This window comes from Lepisosteus oculatus, chromosome 7 (assembly GCF_040954835.1).
Source record: "Lepisosteus oculatus isolate fLepOcu1 chromosome 7, fLepOcu1.hap2, whole genome shotgun sequence".
In the NCBI taxonomy this organism is placed as follows: Eukaryota; Metazoa; Chordata; class Actinopteri; order Semionotiformes; family Lepisosteidae; genus Lepisosteus; species Lepisosteus oculatus.
This window is the reverse complement of record NC_090702.1, coordinates 54,016,495-54,031,694: the sequence shown is the minus strand read 5'-3', so window position 1 is coordinate 54,031,694 and position 15,200 is coordinate 54,016,495. Positions and strand designations below refer to the sequence as shown.

General features: G+C 39.4%; 2 protein-coding genes across 2 annotated transcripts in view; one reads left to right on the top strand and one right to left on the bottom strand.

Annotated features, from left to right (window-relative positions):
- pkp2 (plakophilin 2) overlaps positions 1–2,047 on the bottom strand; it is a 31,497-nt gene extending 29,450 nt beyond the window's left edge. The window contains exon 1 of the mRNA XM_069192776.1: positions 1,075–2,047. Coding sequence (XP_069048877.1) covers positions 1,075–1,282 — 208 coding nt within the window. The 5' untranslated portion in view covers positions 1,283–2,047. The remainder of the gene's footprint in view (positions 1–1,074) is intronic.
- Positions 2,048–3,640: 1,593 nt separating this feature from the next.
- Positions 3,641–13,248, top strand: LOC102693555 (guanylyl cyclase inhibitory protein). The gene is made up of 6 exons (XM_006633143.3): positions 3,641–3,719; positions 4,510–4,609; positions 8,596–8,728; positions 9,137–9,286; positions 9,696–9,801; positions 12,041–13,248. The coding sequence occupies exons 1-6, from the start codon at positions 3,698–3,700 to the stop codon at positions 12,163–12,165; spliced, it is 636 nt and encodes a 211-aa protein (XP_006633206.2). The 5' UTR covers positions 3,641–3,697; the 3' UTR covers positions 12,166–13,248.
- Positions 13,249–15,200: the final 1,952 nt, after the last annotated feature.

Below are 15,200 nucleotides of genomic sequence, written 5' to 3'. Positions count from 1 at the left end.
GATGAGAAGGAAATAATTTTGCCGATCCTATTCAGTAACAGTACCGTCAGCAGAAGGACACAGAAAATACAGTTGGACTTCACCAACACATCACTTTCAATAACCTCTTATCCAATTCGGGAAGCACTGGGCACAAGGCAGAACACCCACAGTCACACCAGGGCCAGTTTTTACAGAAGTCAATTAACCTACAGTACCAGCATGTATCTGGGCAACACCTGGAGGAAACCCACTCAAACACAGAGAGAATATGCCAACTCCAGGCAGACAGCACCTCAGAAATCGAACCCACAGGGCACTCTTGTTAGAGACCAGGGGTGTCTGCTAAACTAGGTCATAACAAAAGAAAAGGAAACTTTTCTGTTTTTCAAATTCAAATTCTTTAGAAGAGCGATGTCTGTAAGGTAGTTAACTATTGAATTAAATGCTGTGTTGAGCCTCACACCTGAAGAAGGCTCCATTGCCGAAACGTTGTGTTTTCTTTCTTCTCTTTTCAGCATGGAATAAACCCATTACTTATTCCATTGAATAAAATGCATGGAGAAGACCTCACCTTCTTTAGGAGTGAGAAAAAGTATTTCTTAAAAAATTGGATTATTAATGGAAGAAAAGCTTTGTCAAACATTCTTTGGACTGAACTGACTTCCATGCTATTTGTAGCATTTTAGGTGATGCTGACCGGTGCTCACAGTTTATCTAAAAATATTCAAGACAGCTGAGCTATCTTCTCTGCTGTACAGATGAATTATTCGCACGCCATGCTTATTTATGAAAAATAGCTGGTGCTAAACCCGTCACACAAAAAACCGCAGAAGAAGGACTTGCCTCGAGTTTCAGGTTATTTACAAAGAGATACCAAAATTACAGGAGAATGTCGCTCATGTGCATTAACAAAAGCGCAACGAGTTCTCGTCTTTGCAAGTAAGACACAAAGGCACTAAATAGCTTCGGGCGCTATTAAGGTAAAAAAAAAAAACGTATTGCTTTTAGTCCAACATATGAAACAATGTTGTTTGTCACACCAGCTCATGACACATAGTGCAAGTATGGACTTTACTACACTGTAGCTCTTACCATTGGAAATTCCCCTCCTGGATTTCCTTCTGATTGTGAGCTGCACTTGTTGCTGTACTCGGGAGTTCCTATCATTGACCTGGCTGCCGCACAGCCTGATCTTCTCCTCCGTCGGCAGCGCTAAACTCGTGTCCTCAGGCTGGCTGACAGCGTCGGCCGACAGAGCAGACCTGATGAAATTCTCCGGATGAGTTTCGACTGATGCCATTTTCCCGTCGAATTAACTGATCCGCAGAGTCCCGCGATTAATGTCAATGCAAATAAAACACAGCCCCTCCAGATCAGCCTACTTTTGGAAACTAAAAGCGCGGAACTCATTCACACTCATGCTGCATTCCTCACAGTATGACAAAGAGCTCCAGGATGTGCAGTACAGGGAGACTAATTCCTGCGGTAGTACCTTCTTTCATTCGTTGCGACTAGCTGGTGAAGGGTGTGGCTTCAGCAGGTTTGCCTTAACCTTTAGTTATTGTTTTACAGAAGAGGAAGTTCCTTGAGGGAGGTACTGTATGGGGGCGTGGTGCTGCCTCACGGCTTCTCAGTCCCGGCTCGTTTCGGATGTTTGTCATCATGTATGCTCTGCCTTTGGTCAGGTGTGTCTTTATTTCCAAGTGCCCGCGTTTTCGCTCCTTTCTCTCCTTGGGGAGCGGGAATAAATATTTCTTTAAAATATTGGATTCTTACTGGAAGAAAAGCATCATCGAATGGTCTGGAAATGTCAAACGGACCGGACCAGCCTCCGTGCTATTTGTAGCATTTCGGGGGATGAGAGCCAGGCCCTCACATATAGTCTATCCAAAAATATTCCAAGCAGGTGAGCTATGAAAAGACAAAAGAATAAAAATAAAACTACACTGCTACGACAGGCTCCAGGTTGTCGTGACCCTCTTCTGTTCCCGGATGAATAGGAGTTCCGTTGCTTATACCAGCTTCGATTTACAAAGAGGCGAAAAATTAGTCGCCAGCTGTTTAGTAAAATTAGTAACAGTTTAGTTCACCTGAGCATGATAGCACATCGAGAAATTAAACTTGTAATGTTAGGTCAGCAATGCAAATGTATTTTAAAGCTGTATTTTAGATTATAAAAGTCCCAAGAAATGCACGAAGCAGCGAATTCAGTGACATTGTATCTCCCTCTTGTGTCCCTTATACCGTAAAGCAAGTTGACGGATCCGGTCAGCTTTCTGCATCCTTCTCCTCGGCTGTGCTGAGGATTATTCGGCAATAACTCAGTAATGACAAGGGTGTCCGTCTACCTATTTTCCCGATATGCGAAACTCTTTGTGTTTAAAGTGCTTAATAATGGAAAACATTTCAATCAGAAGTCAAATCAAAATCAAACAGCTACTAGAGAACCTTGTAACATGCACAAACTGTTATAGTCCACTAATTCAGCTTCAGCAACTGTACGCATAATCACAAGCATGGGTCTGTAACCATGTTGAGTCTGTAGGTTACGCCAAACCTCCTGTTTTTTAGTTATTAGGCACACTTGAATGATATTGATCAATTATGAAAGCTACCATAGTATATGTGAAGAACTTATGGCGAGAACGTATGATCCCGAAGGGCTTCTGATTTTTGATGGGGTGGTTCCTGGGATTGATTCAAGCCTTGGATGCCTTCTGTGCGGAGCTTGCACGTCCTGTCTATGGCCTCATGGGCTTTCACTATGTGCTCCTCTTGTTGAGCTAAATTAGAATCTCTATTAGATTGCCCCCTGTGTCTGTGCCCTGTATCACACGTTATTGCTCTAAGGGATTGTTGAGTTACAGACGGACAGATGGATGCCACAATATGGTGAAGTGTCAAATGAAGTTCTTGGTTACTTGCTCACTAAAGAGCCCGTGGCACTGTTTGGAAAACTGGGAACACGCTGGCTCATGTGATCATCAGTTTTCCCTAGGGAAATCACGTTGCTGAAAAAACCCTCACCCTCTGAGTGCAGTCACCACACTTCGCCTGATGAAATCAGGTCATGAGCTGAGAGGCTTTCCTTTTGTATAATGTAAAATCAAGATTCCAGCAGTCAGTGCATATTTTATAGTGCCAATGGGTGATTCACATTATTAAACTGCACTGTGGGTCATCAAAGCTGATGTTTTAATTGCACGTAATGATAACAGGATGAATGGATCTGTATTCACATCAGCTGCCTGTTAATTCATTAGGTCTCTGTCTTCTGCCTTGTCCGTTAGCTGGTGGCTACAAGGTGGATGAAATGAGTCCCCTCCAGAATGTGGAGTAAGTGTTACACAAAGTCATATAATTTATCAATTACAATGCTTGTTACTTTTAATGATCTCTTAACAGGAGCCACAGTGTTTATACATTATTCCTTGGAATTATTTTATGCTTTTATACTGCTCCCTTTATTTTAAATGGACTGTTTTTGATCAAATAGATACTGCAGAAGTCGTGAACGGAGTGAAATGTTTGTGCTTCCATTCATTTTTAATCATATCCCTTTCAACAGGGACATCACATTCACACATGTGTGCTTATATGCACACATGCGGTTCAGGATGAACAGGTCTTTCATCCGTATTCTTACAGCTTTATTCAACACAGTGTCGAGGGAGAGTCGGAGCCTATCCTGGGTACAAGTCTGGATACACCCTGGATGGGACACCAGTCCATCAAAGGTAGAGACTCAGACACAGGTGCACACACACTCACAGCAGAGATAATTTCCCCAGAAGCCAATTAACCCACCAGTAGGTCTTTAGACTGTGGGTAGAAAGTGGAGCAGCTGCAGGAAACCCACGCAAACACGGGGAGAGCTTACAAACTCCATGCAGACAGCACCCCAGATATGGAAGCAATGCTGGCCACTGCGCCACCATGCCGCTTATTAACAGTACTGGCCAACAATAAATGACAAAAATAAATTAGTTGAGGTTTTTTGCTCAATGAGTGCAACAGTGATTATTTGTCAAAAGGGGGATTTCGGACTCATTACTATAAATCTTTTAAGGGCTTTTTAGAAGCACTTTTGTCTTTCTCCATGGTCCCCAGTTTTGCGAACAACAGCATTAAGGCAGAATTATGTTAATGTGAAATGGGTGTCGATACAGTATGTGTCTAATAAACAAATGATAGTATGTTGATATTACTGGGTACATACAAATATAACTTGTGATTTTTATTTCATTCATAGAAACATAACCAATAATTTGTTGCTATTCATTATTTTTCTAGTGGTTATTGAAATTCACAAGACCAACACCAGCAGAAGCTGTGTTCCTTTGCTTTAGTCTCTTGTTAGACATCTTTAGGAGTAATTACATTAACAACACTATGTTGCACACTTACTGTAGCAGATTAGGTTCATTAAAACCCAATTTGTTAAATGCGTCTGGTTATCTGAAAGTCCTATTTAACGCGCTCAGGGTAATCTAGACGCTGATATATAAAGTGTGGGCTTTTCCATAGGGCTTTTCGTGCAGAAGATTGTGTGGAACATGGGTCAAGCAGCCACATTACCAAGCAGGAATGGAGGGACCTACGTCATGGAGCTTTATGAATGGTATAGGTAAACTTTTACTTGTATTAACATTAATTGAGAACAAATACATTGATTCACTACCATTATAGTGGTTGTTTTTGAAGAGAAGGAAAGATAGAGCTCATAATGGTTTGTATTTGTGCTTATGTTTTCACATGGGGTCATATTACTATACTGCTATATATATATATCACCATTAAGGGCAGGTTCTAATCCCTTCTCTATAGTCCCTGCGCTAGAGGAAGGAAATCGGATACTTGTCACACGCATGCATAACAAATGCAGAAATGCCCTCACTCATCTAAGACAAGTTTTCAAAGGTTTATCACTGCTTAGTGGCATTGCCGTGTGACTTTTTTTCTCATGTACAGTAGGTAGCTTTCAAAGTGCAAAGAACTCTAAAGAGCACAATAAAGTGAGTATTTATCTTTGGAATGTCATATTTCATGCTGTTCAAAATGCTGTCTAGAGATGTGATCCTTGAATCTACTTCAGAAGTAAGTCAAATGGAGGCTCTTGTGAAACATACCATGGTTGAAAAATCAAAGATTCAGGTGAAAACGTTCTTTGTATTTTTGGATTGGGGCTATATGTGTTCAGCTGAGAATACCACAAATACATTGGTTGTTATTTCTTTATAAAACTGAGACAATCGATTTTTAAAAGAAATTGAGAAAGAACAGGCAAGTGTACTTCACCTTCAGGGGAAAGGAATTTATGTTAATTAAATGGGAATCTGTTACAGATCAAGCTAGTTCAGCACTTACAGACAAAACTGCACCTTCAAGCAGAGGACCAGTGCAAAACAGTGCTACTAGCTGGAAAAAAATAACTGACCTGATAAATTAATTCAAATAGCAAATGAGTGCATTTGTATGTATTTTGCCAAACAAACACACATCTCCAAGCAGGAGTTGCACAGATTCAGAGCTCAATACAAATCTTCGTACAACATATGGGAATTAATTCAAAGCACATTTGCGATATTTTAGTAAGTACATCCTAGAAAAACAATAATACAGTATATGCACATGCACATACTGTATCCACAAACATACATGTTACATGTATCCTTTAATAGCTGTACCGTAAATGATATGTATTCAGTTTATTCATGGATGCAAATTAATCCTAATATAGGTACTGTATGATCGAGCATCACTCTGATATCCTTTGATATCAAGTTACGTATCCATAAAATAAAAGTGTGCTGCTCTTTTTGAAGAGAGTGATGTTGAGCTTTTTGTTTGATTAACAGACTAGTCTGAAGCCTTGGCTCCCTCTATCTGCTCCAGATTGAGATCAGATAAATACTGTATCTTGTATAAACAGGCTTAAGTAGACAGAAACTATTTCAGCTTTATCGCAGTGACTTACAGTACAGTTAGCATTTTTTTTTTACTGAATTACAAAACTAAATATTGGATTGTATGGCTGGTACAATCTAAAAGGTGAGAATTGTAGGTGAGCTGTATGTTACACACTTAAGTCTTCATTCTACGTCATTTAATTCTCAATCTGCAGTCTTTGCTCAAACTCGTCTATCTTGAAGGCTAAGCTTGTTATGGGAGCACATGGCTTCTTTTCATTTAGCTTTTATCTGAAGTCTTTGTAGCAGCATTTTAATTAGAGCCAATTTAAAGTAATAACATATCAGTAGGTATTAATAAGAATAACAACAGATATTTTATTCTATATCAAGCTGTTAATCTAGAATGCAGATAATTCATTAGAATTGTGCTAACAATGTTTTATTTAATCAGACAACTTTGTGGTTCAAGTGTCTTAAAAGATATTAATATTAACAAATGTACAAATGTACAGATACCTTTAACACTGATTTTAGCTTTTAATTATTTTTCATTTTGGGAACTTTGATGTTTAAAAATACATGCTTTCCTCATCAACGTTTTAGTAAAAATGATTACATTTATCTCAATTTAAATTGAGATCATGTGTAATACTTTCACTTGCTATGAACAACAACAATTATATTAATCCAAAACTGCAATGTTTTGGAAATAAAATGTTTTTTTTTTGTCTTTTAATTGAGAAAAGCCAACCAAAGTTAATACATTTTAAACATTCAAGTAATAGTATTTCAGAAGTGTAATTATAAAAGATGACAAGATAAGTATGTTCGATTCTTGTTTCTTTTAGTGAATTTCAGCTCTGAAAAGTTAAATAGGCAGACAGTGTAGTAGTTAGCTCTGCTGCCTCATAGTTGTTGGGTCCTGGGTTTGATTCCTGATGGAGACACGTTCTGTGTGGAGTTTGCATGTTCTCCCAGTGTTAACATGGGTATTCTCCAGGTGCTCTGGTTTCCCTGTCCAGAGCCTGACCATGGGTATTCTCCAGGTGCTCTGGTTTCCCTGTCCAGACATGCCTGATTCGGTTAATTCGTGTCTCTAAATTGTGTGCTTGTGTGTGTGTGCGTGGGCATGTGTGTGTTTTTTTTTGATGGACTGCCATCTTCACATAGTCCTGCATTGTGCCCTGTGCCTCTGGGACCAGCTCCTGGTAGCTGCAGTAATTACCAGGAATAAGCAGCTTTTAATAATGAATGGGATGATTAAGTGCAATTAGCAGTTTATATGAAGTTCTTAAAATATTTGCAAAAGCTGTTCCCAGTGTGCAAACAAGCTTTCTGCAAATGCTGCTGATGTGTGAACAACAAGACAATTGCCAACACTCTGCAAAAAGAGCTGCTGCCATAACTGTTTACACAGTGCTAATGAAGTTGTAGGAGAATTACCAGCATAATGAAATTGTAGCAGAACTGTTCCCTTTTGACAAAATTATTTTTACATTTCATTTGGCTAATATCCATACTACGTTTTTTAAAATGGCCCACTCCAATTTATTGAATTTGATTTTCTAAGCTGATAACACAGAGGCCTGATCCAGAAAAAACATGCCATTGAAAGTTCAGAACTGAAATTTAATTATCCCCTTGTTAATTTATCATATCTATGTGAAGTAAATTGCATGTTGTTGAAACAGCTGAGATAAAAAACACTTAAGCACAGATTTATTTTATCCATGATATTAAACAGCTTGAGGACAATATAAAGGCTACAGACGACTATCCAGTACCAACATTGTTCCTGTACTGACCTTGTTCTTTCTCCTTGGATTTGTTCTTGTGCTCCTGGTCCTGATACCAATCATTAGGGCAGCCAGAGACAGTGTAATAATAATAATAATAATAATAATAATAATAATAATAATAATAATAATAATAATAATTGCTTACACTTATATAGCGCTTTTCTGGACACACCACTCAAAGCGCTTTACAGGTAATGGGGATCCCCTCCACCACCACCAATGTGCAGCCCCACCTGGATGAAACCTGTAGCTTTACCTGTAGTAAAGCTACAAATTCATATGAAGCTGAAACATGTTATTCTTAATCTGCACTTAAGAGCACCACTGTTTCAGCTGTTTTAAAGGTTCCTTTTTACAAATCCTCTCTGGCAGCAGTTTTAATCAAACAGTAGCTGACATCTCTTGAAAGTACAGGAATGCATTCAGTCATTGAAAAAGTATTAAACATAGGGCCTTTAGTATGACACTCCTCTCTAGGTGTTTTTCCATCCAGCCGTTTTCTAAACCACTTTTTCTAGTAAAGGGTTGTGCGGGAATCTGGACAAAAACCTGGTTAACAAAGGCCTCAAGGTGGGATACACACTGGGAGAGAGTCTGTTGCAGAGCACACACAGACACAGACACACACTCTCACCAGAGAAAAGTTTACAGAAAGCAGTTAACCTGCCAGTATGTCTTTTGACAGTGGGAGGAAACTGGAGCACCTGGAGGAAACCCACACAAACACAGATAGCACCCCAGTGCTGGAAAACAGCAATGCCAACCCTTGCACTACCACGGTCTCCTCCATTATAGTATTGCTTCTTTAATTTCACCCCCCAAAAAAAGTTTCAGCTGTGTTGGATTTCCTGTTTAACTTGTTATTCACATTAAAATCTCTTTTATTTTTTTCATTTACACAGAAAATTCATCAACGAGTGCCCTAGTGGGCTGATCACACTCCATGAATTCCGCAGACACTTTTGCAATGGAACCGTGGGCCACGATTCCTCGGAATACGCTGAGCAGATATTCCGGACGCTGGACAATAATGGGGTGAGTTACTGGAGTGTGCTGGGAACTGCTTTTGAAAATAAGGGCTTAGCTTTACGGTGGACTTTAAAATGATTGCTTTTAAAGGCCCTGTCTAAAATAAATGAATTACTGTCACTGTTCAAAAACCTTTAAGTCCTTTACTCCAGATGTATTTTCTCTTAAATTAATTTGATGACTTTAATCAAGTGGTGTTAGAAAGCACTCAGAACGAACACTGAAAAGATGAATTTAGTGCCCTCACAGCAGAGTGCCCCTCCATAAGTACATATTGGTAAATTTGATCAGTTCTTACCAGAGTGATCATTATCAGCAACAAGTGTTTTTTAACTCTAGACTGAGTTTTGTAATTATCTCTTTGTATTACTGTCATTTTCTATTCGTGGTGTTGAGCAGTTTGTTCTGTCACAGGACGGGATTGTCGATTTCCGAGAGTATGTCACGGCCATAAGCATGCTGATCACAGGCTCCCCGGAGGAGAAGCTGAGGTGGTCTTTCAAGCTGTATGACAAAGACAAGGACGGGGCCATTACTCGATCAGAAATGCTGGAAATCATGAAGGTTTGTCCTTCCTCTGTTTCTCTCAAACATCTAGTCAAAAACAGCTAGAAAGCAACGCTTTCCAATGGTGCAATGTCTTGGGGATGTGATATACAGTATAAAAAAGACAAAATGAACACACATTCAGCTTTTAAAGCACTTTAAAAGTCTAGTGCATGTATTGTTAGTGATAATTGCACTACTAAAATAAGGGATAACTAATAAAATAAAAGGGATAAACATCTTTCAAGTTGTTTCTTTGTTGCCCAATGAAAATGTAAAATAACAATAAAAGGGCATTAAAGACGCTGATGTGACCTTAATCAGGATAAGTGTTTTTAGATTAAGGCTTTTCTCCACTAGGTAGAGCCAGATGACCATATTTCCTGAGAATCACTGCCGTTGCTGATGTCTGTTACTTTCTTTGCAGGCTGTGTATAAGATGAGTTTAGCAGCCTCTCTGACTAAAGCAAACCCTCTGACCGCAGAAGAGTGCACCAGCAGAATCTTTGTGAGACTGGACAAAGACAGAAATGGTAACATGATGCATGTTTGAGGGCAATAATTTCATACATTTATTTCAAAGTAATTGACAGTTGACAGCAGTGTCCCCGTCCTGTAGTAGACTCTTGTCAGATCTCACAGGGTAAGCAAGGCTGGTCAGTACTGAGAAGGGAGATCTCCCAGGGAAAACAGTTTGCTACTTGAGGTGGAGTTGGTTCCTTATGAACCAGAATTTTCAAAACATTGAAAACATTGGGGGCCAGGCACACAGCGATGTAGCAGGTACAGGCCTTCAGATAAGATTATTAATTTAAATATCCATGGCTTTGTGTTAACCCTGGGGCCCTGGCTAAATTCTGATCATTCAGCCCACAGGACAGTGTCTAGTGGGGAGTGAAACAACCCCACCCCGCTTGGGACTTGTGCAGTCTGACCTCCCCTTTAATTCAGCTGGTGAGGCTGTTTCTCACCTCTCCCCCCGATCTGAAGTGGAGTGGGCTGCTGGTCATGAATGGCGAGTGCGTCAGGTTCAGTGAAAGGGGAGAGGCGTGAAGAGCTTTGGGGTTCACTGGGATCAAAAAATCCCTTAGGAAATGCAAGTAACTTAATTCTCAAAACTAGTACTTCTCAAGGTACATAATAACAATCTTGTTTCATGCTAAGGGGTGAAGACTCTGACAACAATTGTTACAGACTGGGTCAGAGAGCCCAGTGTGGGCTCACTTATTAACAATTAGTAATAATAGTATATTAGTAATATAAGTAATAATATATGGAGACCCACCCTGTCTCTGTAGTCTCCCCCAAAAAGGTAGGTAGGTACTTTATTAACCCCATGTGGGAAATTCAAGTGCTACAGCAGCCAGGGACAATCAACACAGTACAGTACAAATGTAGTAATACAGTAATACAATACAATAAATAATAAAAAAATGGAATAAAGAATAACAAACAAAACAGAAAAAGCACGCACACACACACACACACACACACACACACACACACACACACACACACAGAGGTTTGGATTGTTTTCTGATCACCCAGAAACATATTGGACATTACTAAACCTGCCTGGCTATCGCAGCTGCCTAGATCTGTTAAGGTTGTTGGTAACAGCGCTCTGAAGAATTATAATTCTTACCTTACCTTCCTACTCTTTGCACACAGCGATATAAATAAACTATGGTGTTGACAATCACAGATCTTAATATTTCCCTGAATTCTTCTGGACTGAACTGAATTTGACCTAAAGGTCAGTGCTCAGTGTTCCACTCCCCACTTGACACTGCCCTGTGGGCTGAATAAGCAGTGTTGCTGCTGGTTCCTTTGCATCGAGAGGAGCTAGACTGTGCAGTGCAGTAGGTCACAGATTTCACTGGAAGTCAGTGGCTCCCAATGCATTCCGAATCGTCAACCATGTTCGCCACCTTGTGTATTTTAGCTACCGCATATTGCATATGGTTGGACGTAACACATCGGTAAGAATGGCCATCAGTGTCTGCATGAGATTATGTCTTACCCTCATAAACAAAGCGAAGACTCGGCAGTCCTTGACAGGCAGAACTGTTTTAATCAGCTGTAATCAAGGCTTAGTGCTTGGCAGGAACGTTCTATACTTGCCCTTTGCAGTACGTGATTAATTCTTGTCTCCTTGTTCCTTTGTGTGCACAGAAACACCGAATAATGAAAGTACACTGGTCTTACGAAAACAACCTAAAGCTTTTTATAGAAATGCTCCAGTTCACTATAGAAACTAATCTCTATAAAAATCTAATTTTCTGATGCCAGAACATGCTTGGTGAATAGTGTGCATGAATGGGCTTTGCTGCTGTCTTTATGTACTGTTGGAAAATTAATGAATAAGTTCTAGAGCACATTTATCTTTTGGAAGGTTTTGACCATGTATGAGGGCTGTCTACATAGTTTCCGAGGAACTGCTCCTACGGTCAAAGACAGCTTTTAAAGCCGTTTTTTATTTTGCTTAAAAAGGGATAATGAATAATCATTATCAAACCTACAATGATGGACAGAACACCTCATCTTCCCTTTACAATGTCACCTGAACTACAGGAAATAATGTGTGCATCACATTGGTCCTCAAAGAAAGTATAAAAGTATGAATGAAAATTAACTTCACACAAATTGCACTGTGAGAAGAATGGAAGTCTGCAGAACATGTTTTTGTTCGCAAGAGTGTGTGAAGTTTTGTCCGCGACAAAGCAGCTGACAAAAAAGTCACCCCTCTCTCTCTTTTTTCTCTCCCTTCAGCCGTTATCAGCCTTGAAGAGTTCATCGAAGGAGCATTAGACGACGAATGGATACGAGAAATGTTGGAGTGTGACCCCAACACCGTCAAAGTGGAAAGACCTCTGAAAACCCAGCCTCCTGTCTAACTCTCTTCCTCTCTGCCACATCACTTGACATCACAAAGAAGCCCTCTTACCTTTCAAACAGCAGGAAGACACATAGCTCCTTGGCAACAGGCTATTTCTGTGCATTAGTCAGTGTGGTTTGCAAATTTTAAAGAGACACTGTCATTATAGTTCTGTTAAAACATTATTAGTCTTCAAAAAGGGTCCACTGTGATGCTAAGGCACGTGGCTACTTAGGATAAATTTTCCTTTCATTTGACAGAAGGTCAAGGTGTTCTTGCTCTGCTTTGGTCCTGTGTCACCCTGATCTCTAGTTTGTTTGGCACTGATCAAAGACTGCACACTCATTGCATTACATGAATTGTCCAACAAAATGACTTTTTACTTTCCATTTCTGTTCTGTCTAATGCAGGGCTGGCAGATTGGATCTTGGCACAGCTGTACACAAATAAATTGGAAAGATGTGATCTTGATGAAATCTGCCCCTTTTTTTGGTATTGTTAAAGACAATACTGTATATCCTGCAGAAATTAAACTCTGCTACCAAAATGGATAGTGTGCAAACCAATGTACCTCAGATTTCAACTGTTGTGCTCGTGAACTCAAATAGCTGTACCTGAACACCCTGTCAAATTTTCAAAATAGGCAAAATTACAGGTTGTTTTTCAAAACTTATCTTTATCTGTGTGAATTACAGAGGAAGGTCTGATGCAAGTGTAAATCTAAAATATATTTTACAAAAAGGGTCGAGTCCTTAGCTAAAACTCTTTATGAGAGAAGAACTTCCAATTTTATATAGGATTAAACAAATGAAGAGGACAAGACTTCTCTGAAAAGAAGGAAGGTTCATGCCAGGCTCTTGTGAAGAATACCCAGGCAATTTTGTCAGTCGCAAAGCTCCTTTCATCCAGATAAACATGATGAGCTGAACAGTCTGATCTGAAGCTCAGAGAGAGTTTCGTGATTACGGTGATGAGTGCATAGAGTTAAGTAAATTGTCAATATTCCTATGGTTTTATGATCAAATGTACAAAGTTGATAAATGTGTTAGTTTCCTTCTTCTCCATGTTTGAACAGCTAAGACAACAGTCAACATTACAATAAAGATAAGAAAGGATTATAAGGTACAGAATTGGTTCTATCATGCATACATGTATTTTGTTCCTTATAACTGATTAACTCAGTTGGTTAATCAATCATACACACTGGTATCTAATTTCTTGTAATTGATTGACTCAGCTGGTTAATCAATGTGTCCCATAATACTTTTTTTCTTCAAATTGACATTATTGTGCTCTCCTCTCCCATCAATCTTGTTAATTCACCCCCATGAATTTAGAATTGGCAGTATGGTATCTCTCTTATAGTTAAAATGTGAGATAGCCCATTACTAATCAATATTTGTTGGTAATTTGACTCCAGGATAGACCCCAGAGAACAAAATGTGCTCACATTAATAGTCTGCTCAGCCATGTGTGTCCTTGTGCCCTTGATAATTCTGATGCCAAAGGAGGTACCACCTAGAAGGTGCAAACAGCATGTACTAATACAATAATAATAATAATAATAATAATAATAATAATAATAATAATAATAATAATAATAATAATAATAATAATAATAATAATAACTTACACAGCCCAAGGGCAGATTTGGCCAGGACACCAGGGTAACACGCCTACTCTTTTCAAGAAATGCCCTGGGATTTTTAATGACCGCAGAGAGTCGGAAACTAGGTTTTACATCTCATCTGAAGGATGGCGCCTTTTTACAGTATAGTGAAATACAATAAAACAGGTCACAAGTTTTCACCGTAACCAAGGAATCTCCCAGGAATTCCCAAGGAATTTCACCCACTCTAAAGCCGGTTGTGGTCACAGGGGGTTTCAGGATGCAATGTGAGTGTGGCTCTGCAAGCCTCAGATTTCATTCTGCATTCTGTCTTCCTAGTAAAGGCTTTTACTTGAGGAGACACTTGAACGACCCTACGGCGGACCTCCTAATCTAACCAACAAACCCTCTTCAACAAAGCTGGCCCGATTTCCTTGCTGTGAATAGGCTAAGATTGTCACAGCTGCAGAAAGCTGCCACAGACTAATGAATTTGTTCGATCACCCAATCTGCAAACTATCCCTTAATCAAAATGGCAGTGAAGTCAGATATATTTTTCACAGTAAGCCAGTGATTTAGCTTAAGTGCTCAATTCACTTGCAGGGGTCCCACAGCAGTTATTCTTTGCCTGCACGGTCAGTTGCAATTTAGTTCTCACAGCAGAGAGAAAATCAGCAGAATTATGTGAATTGACAATGAGCAAAGGACAGGGGAATTGACAGAAATATTGAATTTAAAACTGTCTTACAGTTTTCTACACTCTCCTATGCTCCCATGGTTCCTCGGCAGAATGATGGCACTGACACAGTGCTCCTCGTAGAGCTAAGCTGGGCTGAGGTAGCTTCAGTGGTTCTATCAACAACAAAAAACAGAGATGGTTAAGCTTAGATCTTATTTTTGAATGGAAGAGCACTGTTCTGAATTTTAGCATTTACCCAATCATAAATTATAATTTTAGCTAAAGTGGTGAGGAGCAGTTTATAAAAACAGTAGTGCTGTCACCTTCTAAGATAATCTTGTCAGATCTCAGACACTGAGTAAGACTAGGTCTCATCAGTACTGGGGTGAAGGACCTGCAAGGGCTCCTTCTCTCAAAGTCTGGAACCACCTATCAGGATTTAATAATCATGTCATGATTGTTCAAGGCTGGATGGGATTGGTTGCGATTAAAATTAAATCACTTCTTTAAGAAGCACAAAGTGGATCAACAATTTCTTCGTCAATTCCACACAGACATAATTCAAAGAATTTTATAATAATAAACTTTATTTTATATAGTGCCTTTAATGGTATAGTGCCTTCTCAAAGCGCTGTGAGAATACACAATGAGAGGAGACAGTAGATAAGGGTACTGAGTACAAAAGGAGCAGAGGGGTAAAGAACAGATCTAATTAAGTAAAGGCTCTTCTAAAGAAGAAGGTTTTGAGTCTGGATTCGAAGGAGTT